The sequence below is a fragment of the Anas platyrhynchos genome, chromosome 2 (genome assembly GCF_047663525.1).
Source record: "Anas platyrhynchos isolate ZD024472 breed Pekin duck chromosome 2, IASCAAS_PekinDuck_T2T, whole genome shotgun sequence".
In the NCBI taxonomy this organism is placed as follows: Eukaryota; Metazoa; Chordata; class Aves; order Anseriformes; family Anatidae; genus Anas; species Anas platyrhynchos.
In genome coordinates this window covers 18,251,062-18,270,461 of record NC_092588.1, presented here as the reverse complement: position 1 = coordinate 18,270,461, position 19,400 = coordinate 18,251,062, and the positions used below count along the sequence as shown (strand labels likewise).

The following is a 19,400-nucleotide window of genomic DNA, read 5'->3' as shown; positions in this document are numbered from 1 at the left end:
AGATCACTGAAGTGTTCCCTGTGCTGTAAGGAAAGGCAAAAATGCAGGTTATGTCTATTTGCAGAACAGGAAGGCTGTGAGGAAAGACATTTAATGGGAGCAGAAGGAAATGGGTGGTGTGGTTCAGGGCTGGAGGTGCTTTGTATTATTGTGTTCCCAGGACACCGTACTGGTGAGAAGGGTCAAAGCCTTCCCTGGTCTGCTGGTCCTACCAAATATAACTCAACCAGAGGTGCACACAGAGCTCTGAAAAACCTCCAGTTAGGTTACTCAACATCTTCCTCCACCCAAATCCTGCACATTAATATCGAACCACTAACTGCATCTGGGTCAGGCTAGCAGACACACAGCGTTTATTGAAGCTCTACGTGAAGCAACCCAGCTGAGCTAATGCCAACTGAAGGAACACCCAGCGGGAAGCCACTTCAGCCAAATTTTCAGCACATTTCCCACATTTCCAGCAGCCTAGCCAGCCGCCTAGGACTATCTCTAGGACCACACAGGCGGCACACAGATAAGGACGATTTATCACATTTCTTGACGCGACAAAAACCCCGCTAAAACTCCTGGGGAGGGGGGGGGCGGGGGCTGCCGGGCCAACCCCACACCTCCGCGCCGCAGGGCGGCCACGTCAACCCGCCCCGCCCCGCCCCGCTCCTACAGCCGCGGGCGGCGTGAGCGAGGCGGCCCGGGCGGCGCTGGTTGGCGGGGCCGGGGGAAGCGGCGCGGCCGGAAGGGGCGGCCCAGTCGCCCCGGTGACAGGAGGCCGAGATGGCGGCGCGGGAGGCGGTGGCGAGCGCCAGGCTTTGAATGAGGGGCGGCCGGAGGCTGCGCTTTGGCCGCCTCGGCGCCCGGCGGCCCCCCCCCGGCCGGGGCAGGTGAGCGGGAGGCGGCCGCCGGTTGGGAGTCGTGGGGGAGGTGGGCGGTGAGGTGCGCCCCTGAGGGGCTCGGATCCTGGAGTGCAAAAGTGGACGGCGTCCGGCAGTGTCTGCTGCCCTCGGAAACTCAGCCCTGGGCCGGCGGTGGGGCGCTGCTTCGCGGTCACTGCTTCGTGGTCACTGTTTGTGGTGCCTCCGTGGCACATCTGATGAAAAACAGCACAGCTTGCTGCTTTATGGTCCTGCTGACTGCTCGGGGTATCCTGCTGGGCTGTGGAGGGGCTTCTTCAAGTCATCCCGCACAACACGCCCCACGGTGTATCACGGCTGTGAATTATTGCTGCTTGTTGGGACAGCGGATGTTGCAAGATGATTTTGTGGTAGTAGCAAGAGTGCGTTACTTTATGTCTATGGCTTTCAGTGTGGATACAGATAATTTAAGTCCAGGGTGGCCAGTAATGACTGTGGTACAACTGGGATATGGTGAACTGGGAACTCCAGTGCTGCGCAGGGAGTTACATGAAGTAGTTCCTTGTGTCAAAGATTAACTATAGGACCAAAGTTACAGTGTAGTATCATGGGATTGTAAGGCTTCCATCTTTATATTCTGCATCTGTTTTTCAGAAGATAGTAGCACATATAGATAACGAATTATCAAAAATGACTGTGCCTAGTTAGTGGACTTATATTTTCTGTTTTAACTAATATTACCCCAAAAAACAGGACGCATTCTAATTCAGAACAGAAAGTTTCAAGAACTTGCATTAACAAGATTGGCACTATGCTCATTTTCTTCAAGAGGAAGGGGTGAGTTGAGGTGGTACCAGCCTAGAAGTTTAATGACTATAGGAAAGTAGATTTAAAAAATAAAAAGTTTAAGCTCCAGTCTGTAAACAGTTAGGTGTCTAGGAAAGACTTAGGTATGGCTAGTTTCTGTGTTTAGTTAGTGAGACAAACTCATTCTTTCTTAAATGTTGGCATCTTCTGCAAAAAATCGTGAAATATCTTCTTGGATTTTCGATTTGAGCACCTTGTAAGTCATAGGCAAAGAAGCAGTCTTTTCTCCCAGCTACCTTGTAACTTCCTATTTAGGGTGCTTACGCTGAAACTGAGAACATCAGTGTTGAAGCTACAGTTCCCTGTAACCACCTGCATGTAGACAGATTCTACACTTATAATGCTGTAGTAGCATGGCTATGAGATTCAGCCACGTTTCCATTTCATCTATCCATTTATCAAAATCAATGATAAAGATGTTGGCCTACTTGTGTTTGTTTTTTTTTCCTCCTGCCTCAGCACTCCCAATATTATGTTTCTACATCAAGTGATTAGAAAAAAAAAAAAAAGGATCAAATCATCCAGGAAGAAAGGAGTGGAGCGTCTTCACTAGGTTACAGAATCACAGTTACTCTCTGAAGTGCAGGAGATGCTGGTTTTTGCTTCCAGTACCTGGCTGAATGCTGCTCCTGAATCATTACATTGCTGTTTTAAAAAGTCAATGTCTTTGTACATCTTTTAATGTACACGATTTGGAGGAGGGGTTTTGCACTTGTAAAGAAACATATTATTTTTTAAGGTCTTTTTACTAATCTTTGTAAGGTTCCATCTCCCTGTAAACCAACTTGGTCATTCTTCAGACTGATGTGGTAGCACTGCTTGTTTAAAATTTTTATAGAAATTGAACTTCTAAGAGACCTTATCCTTGCTGCTTAAACTTTGGACTAATCATATGGTGCTTTCTTGATTTTTTTTTTTTTTTTTTTTTTTTTTTTTATCAGCTGCTTGTTCTAGTGTAGACATGCTGGTTCACTGGTGCTCTTGTGGAGTTTTGGGGCTGACATGTGTGAGTACCCAAGGGCATGTTAGTCTTCTGTACCAGGAAATAGACGTCTCATTTTGCCTTAGGAGGTTTTTTGTGGTTACTCATGTAAATATGTAGTTGGTGGGGAAACGTTCAGTTTCAGTCAAGTTATTTTTAATTTTGATTTAGACTTCTTCCCTTGGCTATTTAATTAGCTGTATTTAATGCAAGTAAAAGCCACTGTTTCCAAGATGTCTTCATGTATTCATTGCAGAGTCCCAGATGAGCTGATGTGAAAGAAAGTGCAATCAACTCACAAAGCAGTGGTAATTCGAGGCAGAAATTCCATTCAGAAGATGATGATATCTCAAGAAAGCAACACGGCATGCATCAGTCAGCATTACAAGTAGAACATAGGAGCAAAGGAGGAGAGGATAGGTGCCATCTAATATTAATCTTCTGACATATTTTTAACTGATGGAAGGAGATGAGTTCAGTAAGAAAACAAAACAAAACAAAACCCTTAGGTCTTTAAAACAATTTGAGTGCCAGAAAGTGACTTTGTTTTAGAATTGGTTCTGTCTCTTGAGATATTGCTTACGTAGTGTTTTGTGTGTGCAATTAGGTATAAAAGAGGAAGTGCTCCTGCAGACAAGGTGCTCATTGCATGGTGATTGTCAGTGAGCATCTTGTCTCTAGGACCTTAGTTCACGTGCTCAGCTGGATGGTGTGTGCCTCAGGCTGGTGCCCATGAGGTCCGAGTTGCCAGGAGCTCTAATGCTGCTGCAAGCCGAGCGCAGCGTAAAACAGTTTCAGTACATTTCTGGACTTTCCTTCCCTTCACTATATTTCCTTTATTGATCCATAAAATGTTTCCAGGGCTAAGTTGCCTTGGGCTTCTCACTCGTCTCTAATGTGTTTAAAATCTCACTGCTACCATGCTCTAATCTTTGTGGTGCACAACTTCCACCTGAGCAATTGCTGTAACTTCTTACCAGTAGAAGGCGGCTTGAGACACGTGAATCAAACTCTGGCTAAATTTGTTAACTTTTACACAATTTTTGCACTGACTGCTAAAATTAGATTTAGGATTCATGTCCCGATCTACTTATTTATATCTGTTACAATGGAGCTTAAAAGTTAGTTGACAGTAAGTCTGATAAATGTTATACATTAGAAGCAACGTTAATGGGAGAAGGAAAGCTCCATCCCATGTTACAAATGGGAAGCTGAGGCATGGGGCATGATACATGCAAAGCTGTGTCAGGCTGACAGATTATCAGATTTTTTGAATTCTAGTCCAGTGTTTCACCCCTGCCTCCATCTGTTAAGAAATGTTTGAGGACTCTTGCTGGAGCATTGCCACTCCGTGTTCTGTCCCAGTGCTGTACATGGCTGTGCATCTCTTCTTTCCCAGGCTGCAGAAGAAACAGAAATACGAGGAACACCTTGTTTTACCTAACAAGTCTCATGTAATGTTATCAGGTGAATTCAGTTTGCACTAAACTCAAAAAATGCAATAACACAAACACTTCAAATGCCTTTTTAGATGCCTGGCAGGGAATGCTTGACGTGCCCTGATCTTGAACCAAGTACTTGGTTTAGGATTCTTTTTAGCTAACTTTTAACATACTGCCAAAATTAATGCATATGTGCTGCTTCACATCTTAATTATTAGTAGAAAAAATAGATACGATGATAAAAGTACCTTTTAAGGCTGGGTGATTGCTGGTAGTACTGTGCCTAGTGATTCCTTGCTGTTGCTGAAACTCTGTCTGTGGATCTGACGACTTTGAGCACAGGGTTTAACTTAACTGGCGAGGTTACAATCAAAGCTTAGAGCAGAGGAAAGCAAAATGCTACTTGCTGTCTTGAAAGGCTTGATACTGCCATAGTTAAAGTGGAACACGGCTCAAACACACACGTACAGCACGTGTCTGCGTCTCGCTTTCCTTCAATATAATGCTGTAGTTTCTGCGTGGCACATAGGAAGCAGAGCAAGGAGTCACCTGAGCGGTGTGGGGAGTGAAAGTAGCTGTTGAAGCCTGCTGAACAGGCGTGTGGGTGATATTGAAGTGTGTGCAGACATGTATAGGAATGACCTGGGGAAAATGCATTAGTTTCTGGTGACTAACAAACACTTGTCAGCGGTGACTTCAAGAACTTGTGAGCTAGACTGTCCTTGTGGGTTCTGTTTGTTTGTTTGTTTATTTGTTTGAATTTAGGCAAAAATAATATTGAGTCTAGATATTTTTGAGTAATAGTGCTTCCTAAAACAATCATTTCAATCAGTGGGGTGTTCTGTTTTGTTTTTAAGTTTAGGATCTGCCTGGACTGTCTAGCGTGGCAGTTCAGTAGGCTAAACAGTAGGAAAGTTGCTTTTCTCTTTGTACTGTAGAGTATCTTTCTACTAACTCCCTCCAACTCCCGAGCCAATAAAAGAGTGAATTCTGATGAAGAATGGAATGAGCTTCTAAATAACCTTCCTTTCAGAAAAGACATACCTTTATTCTTATTTCAGCAGGTCACCTGCTCTTCATTCCTGAAATCCCAGGTAGATGGCTTTTAGCTGCATCTCTTTAAAGTAACAATTTCTTTTGCCAATTAAGTGCTCCTGTGCAGTAATCTTTACCTTTAGAATAGAGAGCTATCCATTCAGTTGCCATCTGCTGTTTCTTTCACTAGCTTCTGCTGTTACTAAATCCTTCAAATTTTTGACTGATGCATTATCCTGTCACCTAGATATTGTCCAAATCACTTATGCCAGAAGGTAAGGAAGTTCAGGAGTACAATACCAAATAATAGTTCTGTTTTTAAATCTAAGTGTGTTGGCTGGTGTCTGATGTTACTACTTTTTTTTGTGGGAAGTTTGACTGTTTCCAGTTCCTGTTAGGTAAAAAGTCCGTTTAATATCCCCTCTTGTATAAGGAGTCTCCCAAGAAATGAGATTAAGACAAGGCCAGTATTGAGGTAGAGGTGAAATGTGTCCCGCAAAGCCTTTCTCCTAAGCTACAGCTTGGTAGTGTGGCCTGTAATTTGGTGGTTATATTATATATTTTTTTTTTTATTATATATTTTTTTTAATTTTTATTTATTTTTTTGCAGTAAAAGGACCTACTTGCTTAGTAGTAACCCTGCACAAAATTTTCAAATTTCTTTTCTGAATTGTATGTGGAGTAGTATTTCCAGCACTATATTACTAGGTTTAATATTAGTTATCTTGCAAATGAGCACCGATAAAGTAAATCTAAGCTCCGTGAAGCTCACAAATCCCACGATGTACTTTTTAATAAAATCCTCAGGGCAGTATTGGAGCAGCCTACCTAATGACCCACCTTCCTGACTCTTCCTAACTTAAAGCCTGGAATATAAAAAGTGATTTAAATGCCATAGCGTATCTGAAATCAAGCTGTCCTTCCATGGAATACTCATGGCCTGAGGAAGATGTCACAGGGCTGCCTTCTCTTCTCACCAGGAGGTATGTTAAACTGGCAACAGAAAATATTGTTACAAGTGTAGCTGCATATAATTAAAAGCTATTTGTGAAGCCTAACCTCTTCTTCCTTACTCTGAGATGTTCACCTGTAGAAGAAAGAAACGGGATCCTTGAATTACAGCTTATTATTCTAACTGGGTCTACACCTATTTGAGGGAACCTGTTGGAATAAGTATAGATATGCTGAATATCAATTACTAAAGTCTCTAACTGACACTGAAAAATAGCAGCCAGCATTGCTGGTTTCAGCTAAAGATCAATTTTTGCTCATCTGGGTCTGTTAGCATAATCTGAGCTGTCACAGGAGCATTGATGTATCCAGGGGATTAACTTGTGCTGTAGCACACGTAGTGTGAACAGGATCCTTCTTCCCTGGTGATCTTTCAGTGACATTGGTCACTAAAATAAAATGTTTGTTCTCATCACATTTCCAATTAAAATCACTGGTAACTTTAAACAGCCACTTTTGGGTTTTGACTTAGTGCTGATTTAATGTACATTTATAATTTGCATATACAAGACTTGCTTAAGGAGGTGCAAGCTTCTTGGTCATAATTCTTTTCTCCTTGCGTTGTTAGTGTCTAAGGCGTACAGTCACCACAGCTGATTGCCAGCACTTCCACTTTAAAAGTGTCTTTAATTGTCACTTTATCTATAATTATGTGCTGTTTTTTTAAAGGCTGTACACATAAGGTGCTTGCATTTTTTACATCAGTGAAATGTCCAGGTAGTAGGCAGGTAGACTCTCTGCTCCAGGTACCTCCTTTCTTTTCTTTTCTTGCATGAGTTCACAGAATGTTCCCTGTTTATGAGCAACTAAGGAAATTGGCTTTAAGGGCTATGAAGATATATAATGCTCTACATCTAACTTTTTTTTTTTTTTCTTTTGCAGGAAGGGTTTCTCATCATGGCCATAACACAGTTTCGGCTCTTTAAAATCTGTACTTGCCTGGCAGCTGTGCTTTCTTTTATTAAAAAGTTAATATGCAGGTAAACATGTACTTAATTTGGTTACCTTTTCTGGTTTAATTGCAAGTTCTTTCTCTTCTTTCCTTCTCCCCAACACATACACACCTCTTTTCCTAATTCTGGTTTTGCTACCAATTGCAAAACAATCAAGAAGGATACAAAACAAGTCAAATTCATTCTTCAATCTGCATATTCCTGTGGAGTTCAAAAGTCTATGTAATGCAGTTGTGAGTCTGAATTTTTGTGTTATGATAGCTCTAATGGGGATTGTTTTCTGAACAGCTATGACAGGGTTTAAAAATTGCCTTTTAGCATTATCCTCTGTCAAATGACTAAAAACCATTCACAAATTTTTTAAAAAGGATTTGGCAAGTGACATTTTCTTTTTTAAGAGGTTCAGTTAATGGCAGCATCCACCCAGTCATCAGTCAGCAGGCTTTCATTGTAAATATAACTCATTCTCATCCTGCTTGGTCAAGAAACAGTTGCTTGAGATGCTTGAGACTTCAGGTTCTTCTGCCTGCTAAAGGTTCGTTCAAATGTTTAGAGGACAGTGATTAGTTTCAGAGAACCACTTTTTTTTCCTTTTTTTAAAATGAACATCTTAAAACTTGCAAGAAAAAGCAAAAACACTTAATGTTCTTTTGAGTTGTAAATTTGTGAACACAGCAGTGCAGTATCTAGAAGCATTACAAAAAAATACAAAAACACACGTGTTATATATACAGATTTATGGTTATATATTAGTAGGGTTCAACAGTACTTGATGCTGATCTTCTCGGATACTGTGCCATCTTCTGGACTACTTTTCCTTTTAATCACCCTTACAGGATGTTGTTTTATTTAAACAATTAGCAGTCTGAAGAAATGTATTCTTCTTTTGTGTATGATAACTACTACCTTGCCACTGAGATTAAAGCATATGCAGAGCATGTGGTACACACAAAATAGCATCTGAATTGTTTTTTGTCCTGTTTACTTTTATTCATTGTATAAATAAGAAGAAGCTTTCAACTAGTTGTTGGTAAATTCATTCCACATCTACTGAAGCTTTAAGAGGCACATTTTAATGCTGCATAGAACTTGATAGCTGTCAGCTTTAGTTTTGCGATTTGAATTCTAAATTAAATTAAGAATACTTGCCATTCAAGTTCTTTGAGAAGTCAAAACACCGAGTTGGCATAATTTCTGTAACATATATTTTATATATGTTTCTGTAACATGTGGACCCTTAATCTAAGTGTTAAGATATCTCTTAGAAAGAGATAGCACTATCACTGAATGTAATAAACAATTTTATTCTTTTTCAATTTCTGAATGAACTTAATCATTGCAGTGAACAGGTGAGGAACTGATTGGGAGCAAAAAATAGGAGAACTTTTCTTCTCTTAATAACTGTTAGTTAAAACTTTCACGTAAGCAAGTGAGTTGATCAAGCTGGTTCAGGCAGTTAACCACGGATAGTTCTTCATTTTAATGTCAGCTGCAAAGCATAGTTTGATAAATTTTGTTTTCTTATAATGCACCCCTGCATATGAGTAAGCTTGGTAACCAACAAATGTGATTTAATTAAATGTGCATTCTAATTTGATGGATATGAGCTAGTACTTATTTGGATTACATATCTTAGTTTTTAATTTAAACAAGTGCCTGCAGAGACTGTGCATCTCTCTAGTCAGCATAAAGCCTGTGCATAGCACTTGGCATCTTTTTAGTTAACTTTTTGATGAACGGCAGCCTGCTTGAATCCACTGTTTCCAGCAAACAGCAGGTATAATTACAAAATAAGGTGAAATTTCATTCTGTTTAAAATCTTCATCTTGCTAACAAATCTGGATGCTGCTAATTATTATAGATAAACAAAACCAAGATGTATTGAGACATTTGGTCTTCAGAGCAGTTATCAGTCTAATGATGGTTGGGAAGCAGCTGTTTCCAGGCTTGGGTTTCTGTTAGAGACATCAACAAATCTAGTCAGCCCAAGTATCAGATGTTCCTAGTATGTTTGAGGGAGCTTTGGTTTTATTTTTGTTTGTTACAGAATCTAGCATCAAGTACATACAAATATTTTCATGTGAAGAGAAGATTAAAACAGGTCTCATATGACTGTGTATGTAAGTCAAACAATCCTACAACAATGACATTTTTATTGTTGTTGACACCACAGTAGTAGATTATCTTTTGTATGAAGACTTATTTTTTTCCAAGCATATAATCCGGAAATTGTGTTTAAATTTGGTTGCCTAAGTAATCTTTCTTTACAAAAAATTTTTTGTAAATTTGCAGATTACCTGCTTAAAGATTGAACCTATGCATATATACTACATAGGATGGAATTTAGAATTTTGTCCCTGTCGTGGTTGCCTTATACTTAGTAATAGCTTTTTCTGAGCTATGTTTATTTTAATTTCTTAACACTGTAAAGACTTCAAGACTTAGACAGCTGTAAGTTTCATTCTTAAAAACCTGAAACAATTAAGATTTGCTTTGTCTTGAAGACTTCTTGCAAGAGAACTAAACTGTTGTTTTTCAGCATAAAGGAGCAGTTTCTGAATGGGCTAGAGTTAATTATATGAAGCGAAAATTTGATGATAGCACCTGATCTTTCCTAAGGAGGTATAATTTGGGCCAAAAGTAGGAAAAAATAATCTAGTCACTCACCAGTGTGCAGTGGACCTTGTGTTACAAGCAATTCAGCTGCTCTGATGTGATGGTGAAATGTTCTATAATAATAACAATAATGGACATGAACTCCAAGTGCCAGTTCCCTGTGGCATTCTCATCAGCATCAATAAACAGATCTTTGCTCTTCCAAGCTATCAAGGTCCAAGGTCAGTTAGGTGACTGTCTTGACATAGGAGGTGACACCTGGGGAGAACACGAGTGTCAGTCTTAAGTTCTTTCTCTTGTGTTAAAAGGTTTTAAGATACAGCAAATGTCAGCTAAAAAATATTTTGTTAATGTGATTTTTTTTAATGTCATGAAGTAAATATTTGCATTGTTTATTAGCAATGCTCTAGTGTTTGTCTTCAATTAAAATTGATACAGTTGCTGAAACACTTTCACTGCTACATTATTAAATAGAAGCATGTATTGAGCAGAAGCTGTTGACTTGCATTATGTTTTGCTACCTCTCTTTAGACTTCAAAGGGAAAAGTGCTTTAGAGGGGCTTTCAAATCGAGCAGCTCAACAAACGATTTGTTAAACGCAGCTTAACACTTCAGGATGATAGAAGAATTTCTCAGTTTCCAGTGGAAATGGTTATCTTTGAGCTAATACAGAGCTGTAGTGTTTGCTTCTTTAGCACTGGGAATCTAAAAACTGTAACTGACTATATGCAAATAACTGATTTAATTCATCTCTTTTCAAACTGGCATAGAAACAGAGGAGGAGCAACTCTTTAAGAAATGTGAAGAGTAAATGGCACTTGAAATTTGTGTGAGCCCCACTTTAAATTCACGATGAAAGTCTTACTATCAGTAGACAATACTGAGGTAGTTTAAGCACTTAATGTTTTAGCCAAGGCTACTTCTTTCTTTCAGCAGTGCTGTTCTCAGACCTCCTTTGTTTTTTTTTTTTAACGTAGTGCTCATGTTTTCAGAGCTTGGAGGAATCCTACATTTTTCTTTCAGGTCTGGAAGAGGGCGAAAATTAAGTGGAGACCAAATAACTTTGCCAACCACAGTGGATTATTCATCTGTTCCCAAACAGGTAATTGCTTCAGTGGTAGGTAATTTAATAATTACTTAACAGAGTGATCGTACCAGTTCTGTTGTCGTAGCAAGATATAATAAGACACATTTTTACTTTCAGATATTAATTTGTATCATTCACTTTTACAGCCAGAAGTAGAAGACTGGTCTTCATGGGATGAGGATGCACCCACCAGTGTGAAAATTGAAGGTGGCAATGGTAATGTGGCAGCTCAGCAAAACCCTTTGGAACAAATGGAACCTGATTATTTCAAAGATATGACACCAACTATAAGAAAAACTCAAAAAGTAGGTATTGAGTTTTCAACTATACTTACTGAGGGCTTTCCATGTTTTAATATAGGTTATAAGTAAATTGGCAACCTATAGACAGTGCTTCAGGCGAAAGTATGTTGTCCTGTTGAAAGGAGAATAGATGCTGATGTCTAGTCTAACCTGGTTGATTAAAAATGCTGACTTTCAGACCTTACCAAATGTGATTCTGGTTCGTGTTTACATCACTAGTCTTATAATTCTTGGAAACTTATGATGAGTTTCATAGTCTAACTGTTCTAGGAAGTATAAATGTGAGAACCCTCACCTCACTTTTAATTCTAAAAACAGCACTGTTTCACTAAGGCACTTGTGCTCATACCTCTTTGGTATTTGAACAGAGACATTCGATGTCTTGCCCTTACTGATGTTTGATGTAGCAACGCTGCTGCTTCAGAAAGCAGTGGGTTCCTGTCTTACCAAGCTGTGTTGGAGCGAGTGTTGTTAGGGAGCTGATATTTAAAAATAGCTTGCTCTTCAAAGGTCAGATTTTTGAAGAGTAGCGAGATGGGTATCTTCACAATAATATTAACACCATTAACTTTTTCTAATTAAAGTTCTGGTAAATTGCAAGCTTTGTTTCCATGTGGAAATATTCCAGTTGGATACCTACAAGGCTTTGGAAAGTCGATTGGAAAATGTTTTGCACCATGAAGGCAGTCAAGGACTGGAACAGGTTGCCCAGAGTGGTCCAGTCTCCATCAAGACCCAACTGCATAAACCCCGCATACCTTTGTCAGCCTCAGAGCTGACCATGCTTTGAGCAGGAGGTTCACTGGAGACCCCCTAGGCCCTTTCAAACCTTAATTCTCTGGTGCTCCTATGAACTGGAGATGATAGTGGGGTTGTTTTTGTGTATGTTTAGGATGTGCAAGACTGTGTGGACTAGAGTCTTCGGAGGATTCTGGTCTTACAAATTTTGGGGGACAGAGGAGGACTGGGGGAGAGGTGGATTTCTCCTTTGTTTCTAATGATGTTTTTTTCTTAATGGATTAAGCTTCTGGTGTAGCATAAAACTCAGGAAGAGTCCATGCTGCTTAAATACTGCTATACTGGTTTAGTTTAAAGACATCTCTAGGGTTGACTGCAGGCACCATATAGACCATTGCTGCTAGCTTAGCCCTGTTACCAACCTGTAAATACGAATTGGTATTTGCAGTTCCATAGTGTTGGGGCTCAATATGAACCCCAAGATCTGAGGTGGAATCCTTTTGTGTTCTTACTCATATTGACAGTGTGGAAATGGAATTTCAGTCAGATAACCACATCTGCCATTGCGAAACAAGACTGTCCAGTCCTGTTTGCTTTCTTGCATTGCTACTTGTGTTTGTACAGTCAGTGAAATTGGGGATCTTTTGGAAGCAGCAGGGGCTTAAAATAGGCTAAACAAAGCAAGTGAGTAAGCTCATGTCTTGAGGTCAAGACAGATAAGGGATATAGGATCTTAGCTACTGTGTTAAACTTGTTAACTTGCCTTTCAGGAGAAGCATTAGTGCACGTTTTTCAGCCAAATTAGCACAAAGTTTTATCAGTTGATGTGATATTGAGTTGCATTTCAACTACTGAAGCTTAGGCTGTCTGCACAGCTGTGCTGTTGAAGTACCTGGAATAGCCCATGTTCCAAAGCAGGGTTTCTCCAAGGAATGTCTCATGTAATTGGTAGCTCAGGTGAATACTGGGAGATGTGGCTGTTGGATCTCTCCTTTTTTGTGCCCTTTTTGTGTTTTGATACGGTCATAGGTTGTCAGAGTGCTTTGACCTCTCTTTTTGTTCCTTTTTTGAATATTTTCAGATAGTTATTAAAAAACGAGAACCTTTAAATTTTGGGATTCCAGAGGGAAACACAGGATTCTCTAGCAGATTAGCAGCTACACAAGATATTCCTTTTATTCACCAGTCTGTAAGTATGCTCTAAGTATTAATCTCTTATTTGACGGGTAAATGATTTCCTTAGGAGAAGGAATAATCTGCCTAAGATCTGTATTGTGAAGAGCAAGAGGAATAGTTGTGGAATAACATAAATTATTTTAAAATCGAGTATGTGGTTCAAAGTAATGAAGTAATCGATCTAATTCTAATTTATTTATTCTACTGTGAAGCTTAACAGACCAGTGGTTAAAAGGTAGGGAGCTTCCAAGCACCTTTATACCAGCAAATCTTGTAAGCCAATGACTTGCATGTTTTTTGGACTCTACACAGTAAGTTCCTAACAAGAGTTTTTATTTTTTTTTTTTCTAGGAAGTCTGTGGGTTTTCTTTGCTTTGTAATCTTGAACCCATATTTAACTTTCTGCTTCTCCCTCCTCTTTATATAGAGCTTGTCTTCGAAGAGTCTCCTAACTTTTGCTCTTATTTTGCTAAATAGCCTGGCTATGCAACAGCCTGGCTGTTAGAGGGAGATACTCATTTTTGTCTTAATTTTTGCCTTCTTTAACAATGCTTTGTTTAATGTAGTACACAAGGTGGTCTAGGCAGAAAGCAGTACAGAATGGTCATAACACTTCCTTAGACTGTCATAATGAAAATAATTCAGGAAAGGGCTCTGGTGAGTAAAAACAGCATTCAGGGAATAATGTTGGTCTGTCCATGCAACTTCCAGAAATTTTTAATACCATCTACTCAGTTCACCTGCTCAACTTGTCTTCTTCCTAAAAACACATTCTAGTACTTCCTTCTTTCTTTTGTTCCCCAGCAACAGAATCTAAAAATCTACACTAACAATATAAAGGCAAAAATTCAGTATTAGAACATGAACAGTAAACTGAGAAGTACTGTCATATCTTAGATATTTCTGGAAGCCTGAAGCATCAGGGTTAAAAATAAGTGATTTTATCTTTATTTTTTTCCACGTGCTTAGAGTTTTTTTCTTGTTTTGTTCCAGCCTGAACTGGGAGACTTGGATACTTGGCAAGAAAATACAAATGCCTGGGAAGAAGAAGAAGATGCTGCCTGGCAGGCAGAAGAAGTTCTTAGGTAAATGAAAATAATACAGCACTACAAAAACTTTTATATGCAAAATAATCAAGTGCAGGTTTGTTTTCTGTAGCACTTCTCTCATTCTCAGTGCTTCACAAAATTAGTGTGAATACCTCATCTCTTTTATTCTTTTTTTCCATTTTAAGAAGTTGAAGTACAAATGGTAGCGAGATGCAGGTTGAGTTGAAGCTAATTGCCCACAACGATTTGAGTTCACAATGACTTATGTTAACCTGTTTCGTTTCAAAGTTTTATCAAACTTTAGGAGCTTGATACATGATCAGATAACCTGCCTCAGATCACTCCAGCTTCCTAACCTGTTCTCATTCTACTCAGAAAATCACAAATCTATGGCTTTGGTGAGACAATAGTGACAACGGGAAATAAAGACGTGATATATTTAAAAATCATTCTAAACCGTGAATTCTAAAGAAAAAGGGTATTTTTTTCAGAAAGAAGATTTTGTAGAGCTATTTATTGTACCATTGTTTGGGAAGATGTCTTACTCTCTTGTTGAAGAGTACAAGAGTGAAATCATACATAAGAAGCATGCTTTTGGTGTGTTAGTGGTGGATGATAAATTCAACCAATTTTAATGCTGTCAAACTTACATTGACATTCTGGTTAATATTTAGTTAGTTGTTTTTTGTTTTTAACATTATTACTGAAACTGTTTCAAGACTGTATTGCAGAAGCTATGTGATATATCCGAATGTTGTTTCTTTGGGTTGTTTTTGTTCCAAGGATAGTGCCTTTAAAGAACATCAATAGGCTCAGTAAGATCTTTAGTCTCAGATGTGCAATCTATTGATACTCAACCTGTGATGCACCAGGCAAAGAAAATGAAAGACAATGAAAAATCCTTTTTATTTGGAATTGGGAAATGACACTGCTTTTGCTAACTGCAGAGACTGCAGTGTGTTTTACTGAGCCCTTACCACATCCCATTAAAGATCTTGGTTTTAAGACTATAAAAACAAGTACTCAAGCTTTCCCGAGCGTGGACTTTTTTTACAGAAGTTAGATAGTAATAATCCAGTGAGTGCATGTGTGTTTGTTTCTGGAGTGTGAAATTGTCTATGTAGTGGATTTTTCCTGGGATGGTTGAAGGTATATTTCCTGCCAGTTGTCAGGTTTGTGCTTTAGAATGCTTAGTGAGAGGGAGTGCTTGCATGGGAATAGCAGTGGAGTTTCTCAAATTTTCTTATTTCATAGAAGCTGTTTGGAAGCTTTTGGCCCGACGTATTTTTACTATGGAAAGGCTTCAGCTCGAGTGGTTAATTTTCAGAGGCTTCCTCCTCTGCCCCACTAAAAGTATTGAACTTTACTTGTTTTAGTAGGGATTTATGTGTATCTGTCCAAATATTTCAAGTGAACGGAGCACAATTAGAACTGTAACTGTCTGTATGACATATTTCTTGGCCTACTATGAATGGCCACCTCAGTACAACTGATCATTGTCCGAGTTGTACCCCAGCTGTGTGAAGTAAAACCTTTGTTTTATTCAGGACACATCAAATTACAGTGGTTTTCTTGAATTGTGGAAAATGCTGGCTGATATTTAGCAAGATTGGTAGGAAATGCCTTCCGGGCTTACAGTCTCTCTTGCAGTAGGTATCTGTGGTGGAATTAACATTTAACTTTTGACACAAAACTTGAGTATAGTACTTGATAGGCCTGGCTCTGTCTTTCAGCTGTGTGTAATAAGGGAGCTATCTGGAGTCTGTTCTTAGTGCTCAATCATGCAAAAATGGTCTGTGGCCTCTTAATAGCAGGGCAGACTGTATCCTGCGGCCTTCTCCCTGGTGACTTAATGCACACAGCAACAGTTGAAGCAAGCGTGAAGTAAGCCAGATGCTTCCTGGAAATCCAAGCATGCTGGAAGACAGTGCTGAGGAGTAATCTGCCGTTGTTGTCTGAGCAGTTCCTGGAGTCTGTTTTCTTGCCCATTCCCCAGCAAGTTCTGGGCTGGTAGCACTGAAATCTTCCAGTCAGTGACAAATCAGCGTGGTGGATGAAAGCTGGATTTTCGTTTTTCTTTCCAATTAATTGAAGTTAGATAGAACTTCGCTGCTGCAGATTATAAATACCTGTATGTTCCTTTAGACTTTCTAATACCAACGAAGTGTTCTTTTTTTCTTTTCCCCAGTGGAAACAGTTAACATAAATGGTCCTTGGTTTAATAAGTAGCTATGTGTAAAATGTCCAGTGTGTGAGAATATTTTTTGTACTCTTTAATTGTGTTGAAAGAAATGAAAACGATGGTGAAATGAAATCATTCTTCTTAGTTTTTCAGAATGCATACAGTAAGAAAAAAAACAAACACAACCACTGGAATGTCTGCTAACTGTTCTGGTTATAATTAGTGTTCTGCTAACCAGTGAGAGAGGTTTAGTTTTTTGGACATAACTAGTGTTAGCAGTGCAAAGCAAGACTGGCATCAATAATGAATACTTTTCTGGTTTAAATGACTAGTATCATTCCATCCAAACTGTGCTGAACTCCTTGCGCTGGAGCTCAGAATAAGTGAGTCAGATGTGGCTGTAGTTTGTCGTGGGCTCTTTGTTGAGAAATTGAACCTTTCTGAGCTCAAAAGGTTGTAGTAACTTAATACTGAAAACAAAATGTTTGGAATAGATACAAGTGTTTTGAACAATGACCAAGTAAAAGAGCAGTAAAAGGTAATTGCTTTCCTGGTAAGCTACTTGTATGTATTTTCTGGTGACTTCAGTACCTCTGAGATGATACAAAGATCACTTTTCATTTGGACTTAACTCAAGTCCAATAAAATCACTCAGCCAGTAGAGGGCATGGAAACCCCTTACAGGAATCTTTACTGTGCAGTGTTCTGTGTTGTAGTTTACACGGGGGAAGAAACGTGATCTGCTATAACTTTCCTTATTTCACAACAGCAAGTGAATAGCAAAATTGCTTAACACCTTTTGTGGCTTTTTTCTTTCCTTTTTCTTTTTTTTTTTTTAACTAACTCCACTGTCTCTTTTTGGAACTACACTGCCTCTATGTGCATCCTGCCCTCTTTTACATCAGTTCAGAGGTGTGAAAAATAAAAAATAAAAGTTTGGGCTTCCCTTAACTCCAATAGGAATGAGAGGTAAATTCTGTTGTAAATAATTAATTTCATTCTTTCAAGACAGCAGAGCAGTTTATTAGGGGATAGGAAAACTTCTAGCCATTAATAATCAATCAAATGAAACCGTGAAGGCATTAAGTACAATTCCTCTCCTACCACTGTCAAGTACAAAGATAATATGTAGTCTTTATACCTCAAGTATTTTGTTTTGTGTGCCCAGTTTGCCCATAGTTGACAATTTACCAAAGAAGGTTGCCTCAGTTGAAGATGGTTTTTAATTCTGAACGTTTTACAGACTTGAGTGGACCTGCACAGATAACATTAATATGTTGAAAGTTAACTCCTTACTCTCTACCAATTAGACTTCTTTATTCTCTTTTAATGAGCTATTCTTACCAAATCTGATAAATTTCTCCTTCTCAAATTAATGAAGCTTAGTTTTTTATTTTTAAGTCATCTTGCAAGCAGCATGGCAGTGTTTTTTGTTTGTTTTTTTTTTTAATATCTAATAAGCCAAATGCAAAGCAGGAGTGACCTCTGAACACTGTTCTATTGCTGATGATGAAGTACAGGAGCAAGCTGCCATGTGTCACTTGGAATATGAGCACTATAACGTATCCCTGAGCAATAGAGTACAGCACGGATCCTGAGCAAGTGAAAGGGAATGTTAAAAGTTATCATCTCACTTGGTTACATGGAAAATGTTTGTAGCACTTGGCATTATAAAGAGCACAGCTACTGATGCCTGTGCTGAGGAAAAGGAGGGGCAGAACTTCATGTTCGAGACAAGTCAAATTGTGTTGGTCTGAATTTGAAAAGACAGGTCATCTTGCTATTCTTGCTATTGTAGCACTAGATTAATTATTTTCTAATTAGCATTAGGCCTTTTAATTGTCCACTACTTGAATTAATTATTCTGAATCTTTGAGAACGGGGTGGCTTTCAGATTCTAAATGTTAGGGGGGATAGTTGGGCCAGATGATCCTGGCAGTCTTTTCCAACCTTTATGAATCTGTGATATTTGAAGGAGTATTACTGCCTAAGACCATATTAATCTGAGAAAAGACCTTTAGCATGACAAAAGAGTAACTGTTCCGAGACTAACTATAGTCGACTGAGGCTCTGTTTTCTATTAGTTGTAATAAGCTAGTTATTGACTATGCTGAAAATTGGACTCCTGTTTTTTTTAGCAGTTCATTTTTCTCTAATTACAGGCAACAGAAGATAGCAGAAAGGGAAAAACGAGCAGCAGAACAACAGCGGAAGAAGATGGAGAAAGAGGCCCAAAGGCTAATGAAAAAAGAACAAAACAAAATTGGTGTAAAACTGTCCTAACAGAAACGACGCATCGGTGGCAGTGCCAGTGGGAAAAGAGAATTCCAGCTCTACAACATGCGTATTGGTATTGATATAAGTATTTCCAGGACTTCAGCACACTGCTCGGTTTCAATGCATTCTTCAGGTCATTCTTGGAAGCCAGAATTCTCCCAAAGTATCTTGAACTGCTAGTAGATGATTCTTTAAGGAGGAAAACAAAATCACAAAAAACAAAACACACACACAAAGTCATGCCTTGGTGAAATGAAGTTTCCTACAATAGTTCTATTCTAATACCCTTCTTTGCAGCAAAATTGATTGAGCAAGGATGTTGATTGAGAGAGACTCCTAATGAACAGCTCAAGCCTAGAGAAAAGAATGTAAATATTCAGTGGTGGGGAACCTACTGTATTGTCTGTGCTTACCTGAAACATGTAATTAAACAGTTTTAAATAACCCTTTGCTTCCTACTTGATACCAAAATGTCTGCTTTTGCCTTTTATAAAAGTATATATAAATACCTCAGTTTTATGCTGGAGAGATTTTGGAGGGAGTCCTGATGCGGTGCCAGTATTGTGCAGCAGCAGACACAACCCTGGTGTGATACCACTGCTGTTCTAGCTACACGTGCAGAGCACAGCACTGCATGGGCTGCTGCAGGGAAAGTTAGCTCCATCCCAGCCAGACCCAGCACAACATCATGCAGAAGATGATGACCTGTTATGGGTGACCTGCGGCTCTACGTGTACTCCTGGTGTGCTGTGGTAGAGGAGAGGTTACAGCTGAATGCTTCGCTGGGTTTCTCATCACTTCGGCACTTGCAGCTTCCTGTGTTACCGCACCCATT

General features: G+C 39.2%; 1 protein-coding gene across 3 annotated transcripts; it reads left to right on the top strand.

Moving 5' to 3' along the window:
• The first annotated feature begins 685 nt into the window (after positions 1 to 685).
• Positions 686 to 19,009, top strand: EBAG9 (estrogen receptor binding site associated antigen 9). Of its 3 annotated transcripts, XM_027452616.3 has the most exons (8): positions 722 to 878; positions 5,982 to 6,157; positions 7,068 to 7,165; positions 10,778 to 10,856; positions 10,988 to 11,146; positions 12,963 to 13,070; positions 14,051 to 14,142; positions 18,451 to 19,009. In XM_027452616.3, exons 3-8 carry the CDS (start codon positions 7,083 to 7,085, stop codon positions 18,569 to 18,571), a joined length of 642 nt encoding a protein of 213 aa, XP_027308417.1. In that variant the 5' UTR covers positions 722 to 878; positions 5,982 to 6,157; positions 7,068 to 7,082; the 3' UTR covers positions 18,572 to 19,009. The 3 variants fall into 3 exon arrangements, with proteins under 3 accessions (XP_038030351.1, XP_027308416.1, XP_027308417.1); XM_027452615.3 differs by lacking the exon at positions 5,982 to 6,157 and having other exon boundaries at positions 720 to 878; XM_038174423.2 differs by lacking the exons at positions 5,982 to 6,157; positions 7,068 to 7,165 and having other exon boundaries at positions 686 to 878.
• Positions 19,010 to 19,400: the final 391 nt, after the last annotated feature.

Excerpts from the sequence above, each read along its gene's own strand:
- EBAG9 (XM_027452615.3), top strand. The coding sequence starts at position 7,083 with ATGGCCATAACACAGTTTCGGCTCTTTAAAATCTGTACTTGCCTGGCA. Across the intron at positions 7,166-10,777 it reads ATTAAAAAGTTAATATGCAG|GTCTGGAAGAGGGCGAAAAT; the intron begins GTAAACATGTAC and ends TTTTTCTTTCAG. Across the intron at positions 13,071-14,050 it reads TTCCTTTTATTCACCAGTCT|CCTGAACTGGGAGACTTGGA; the intron begins GTAAGTATGCTC and ends GTTTTGTTCCAG.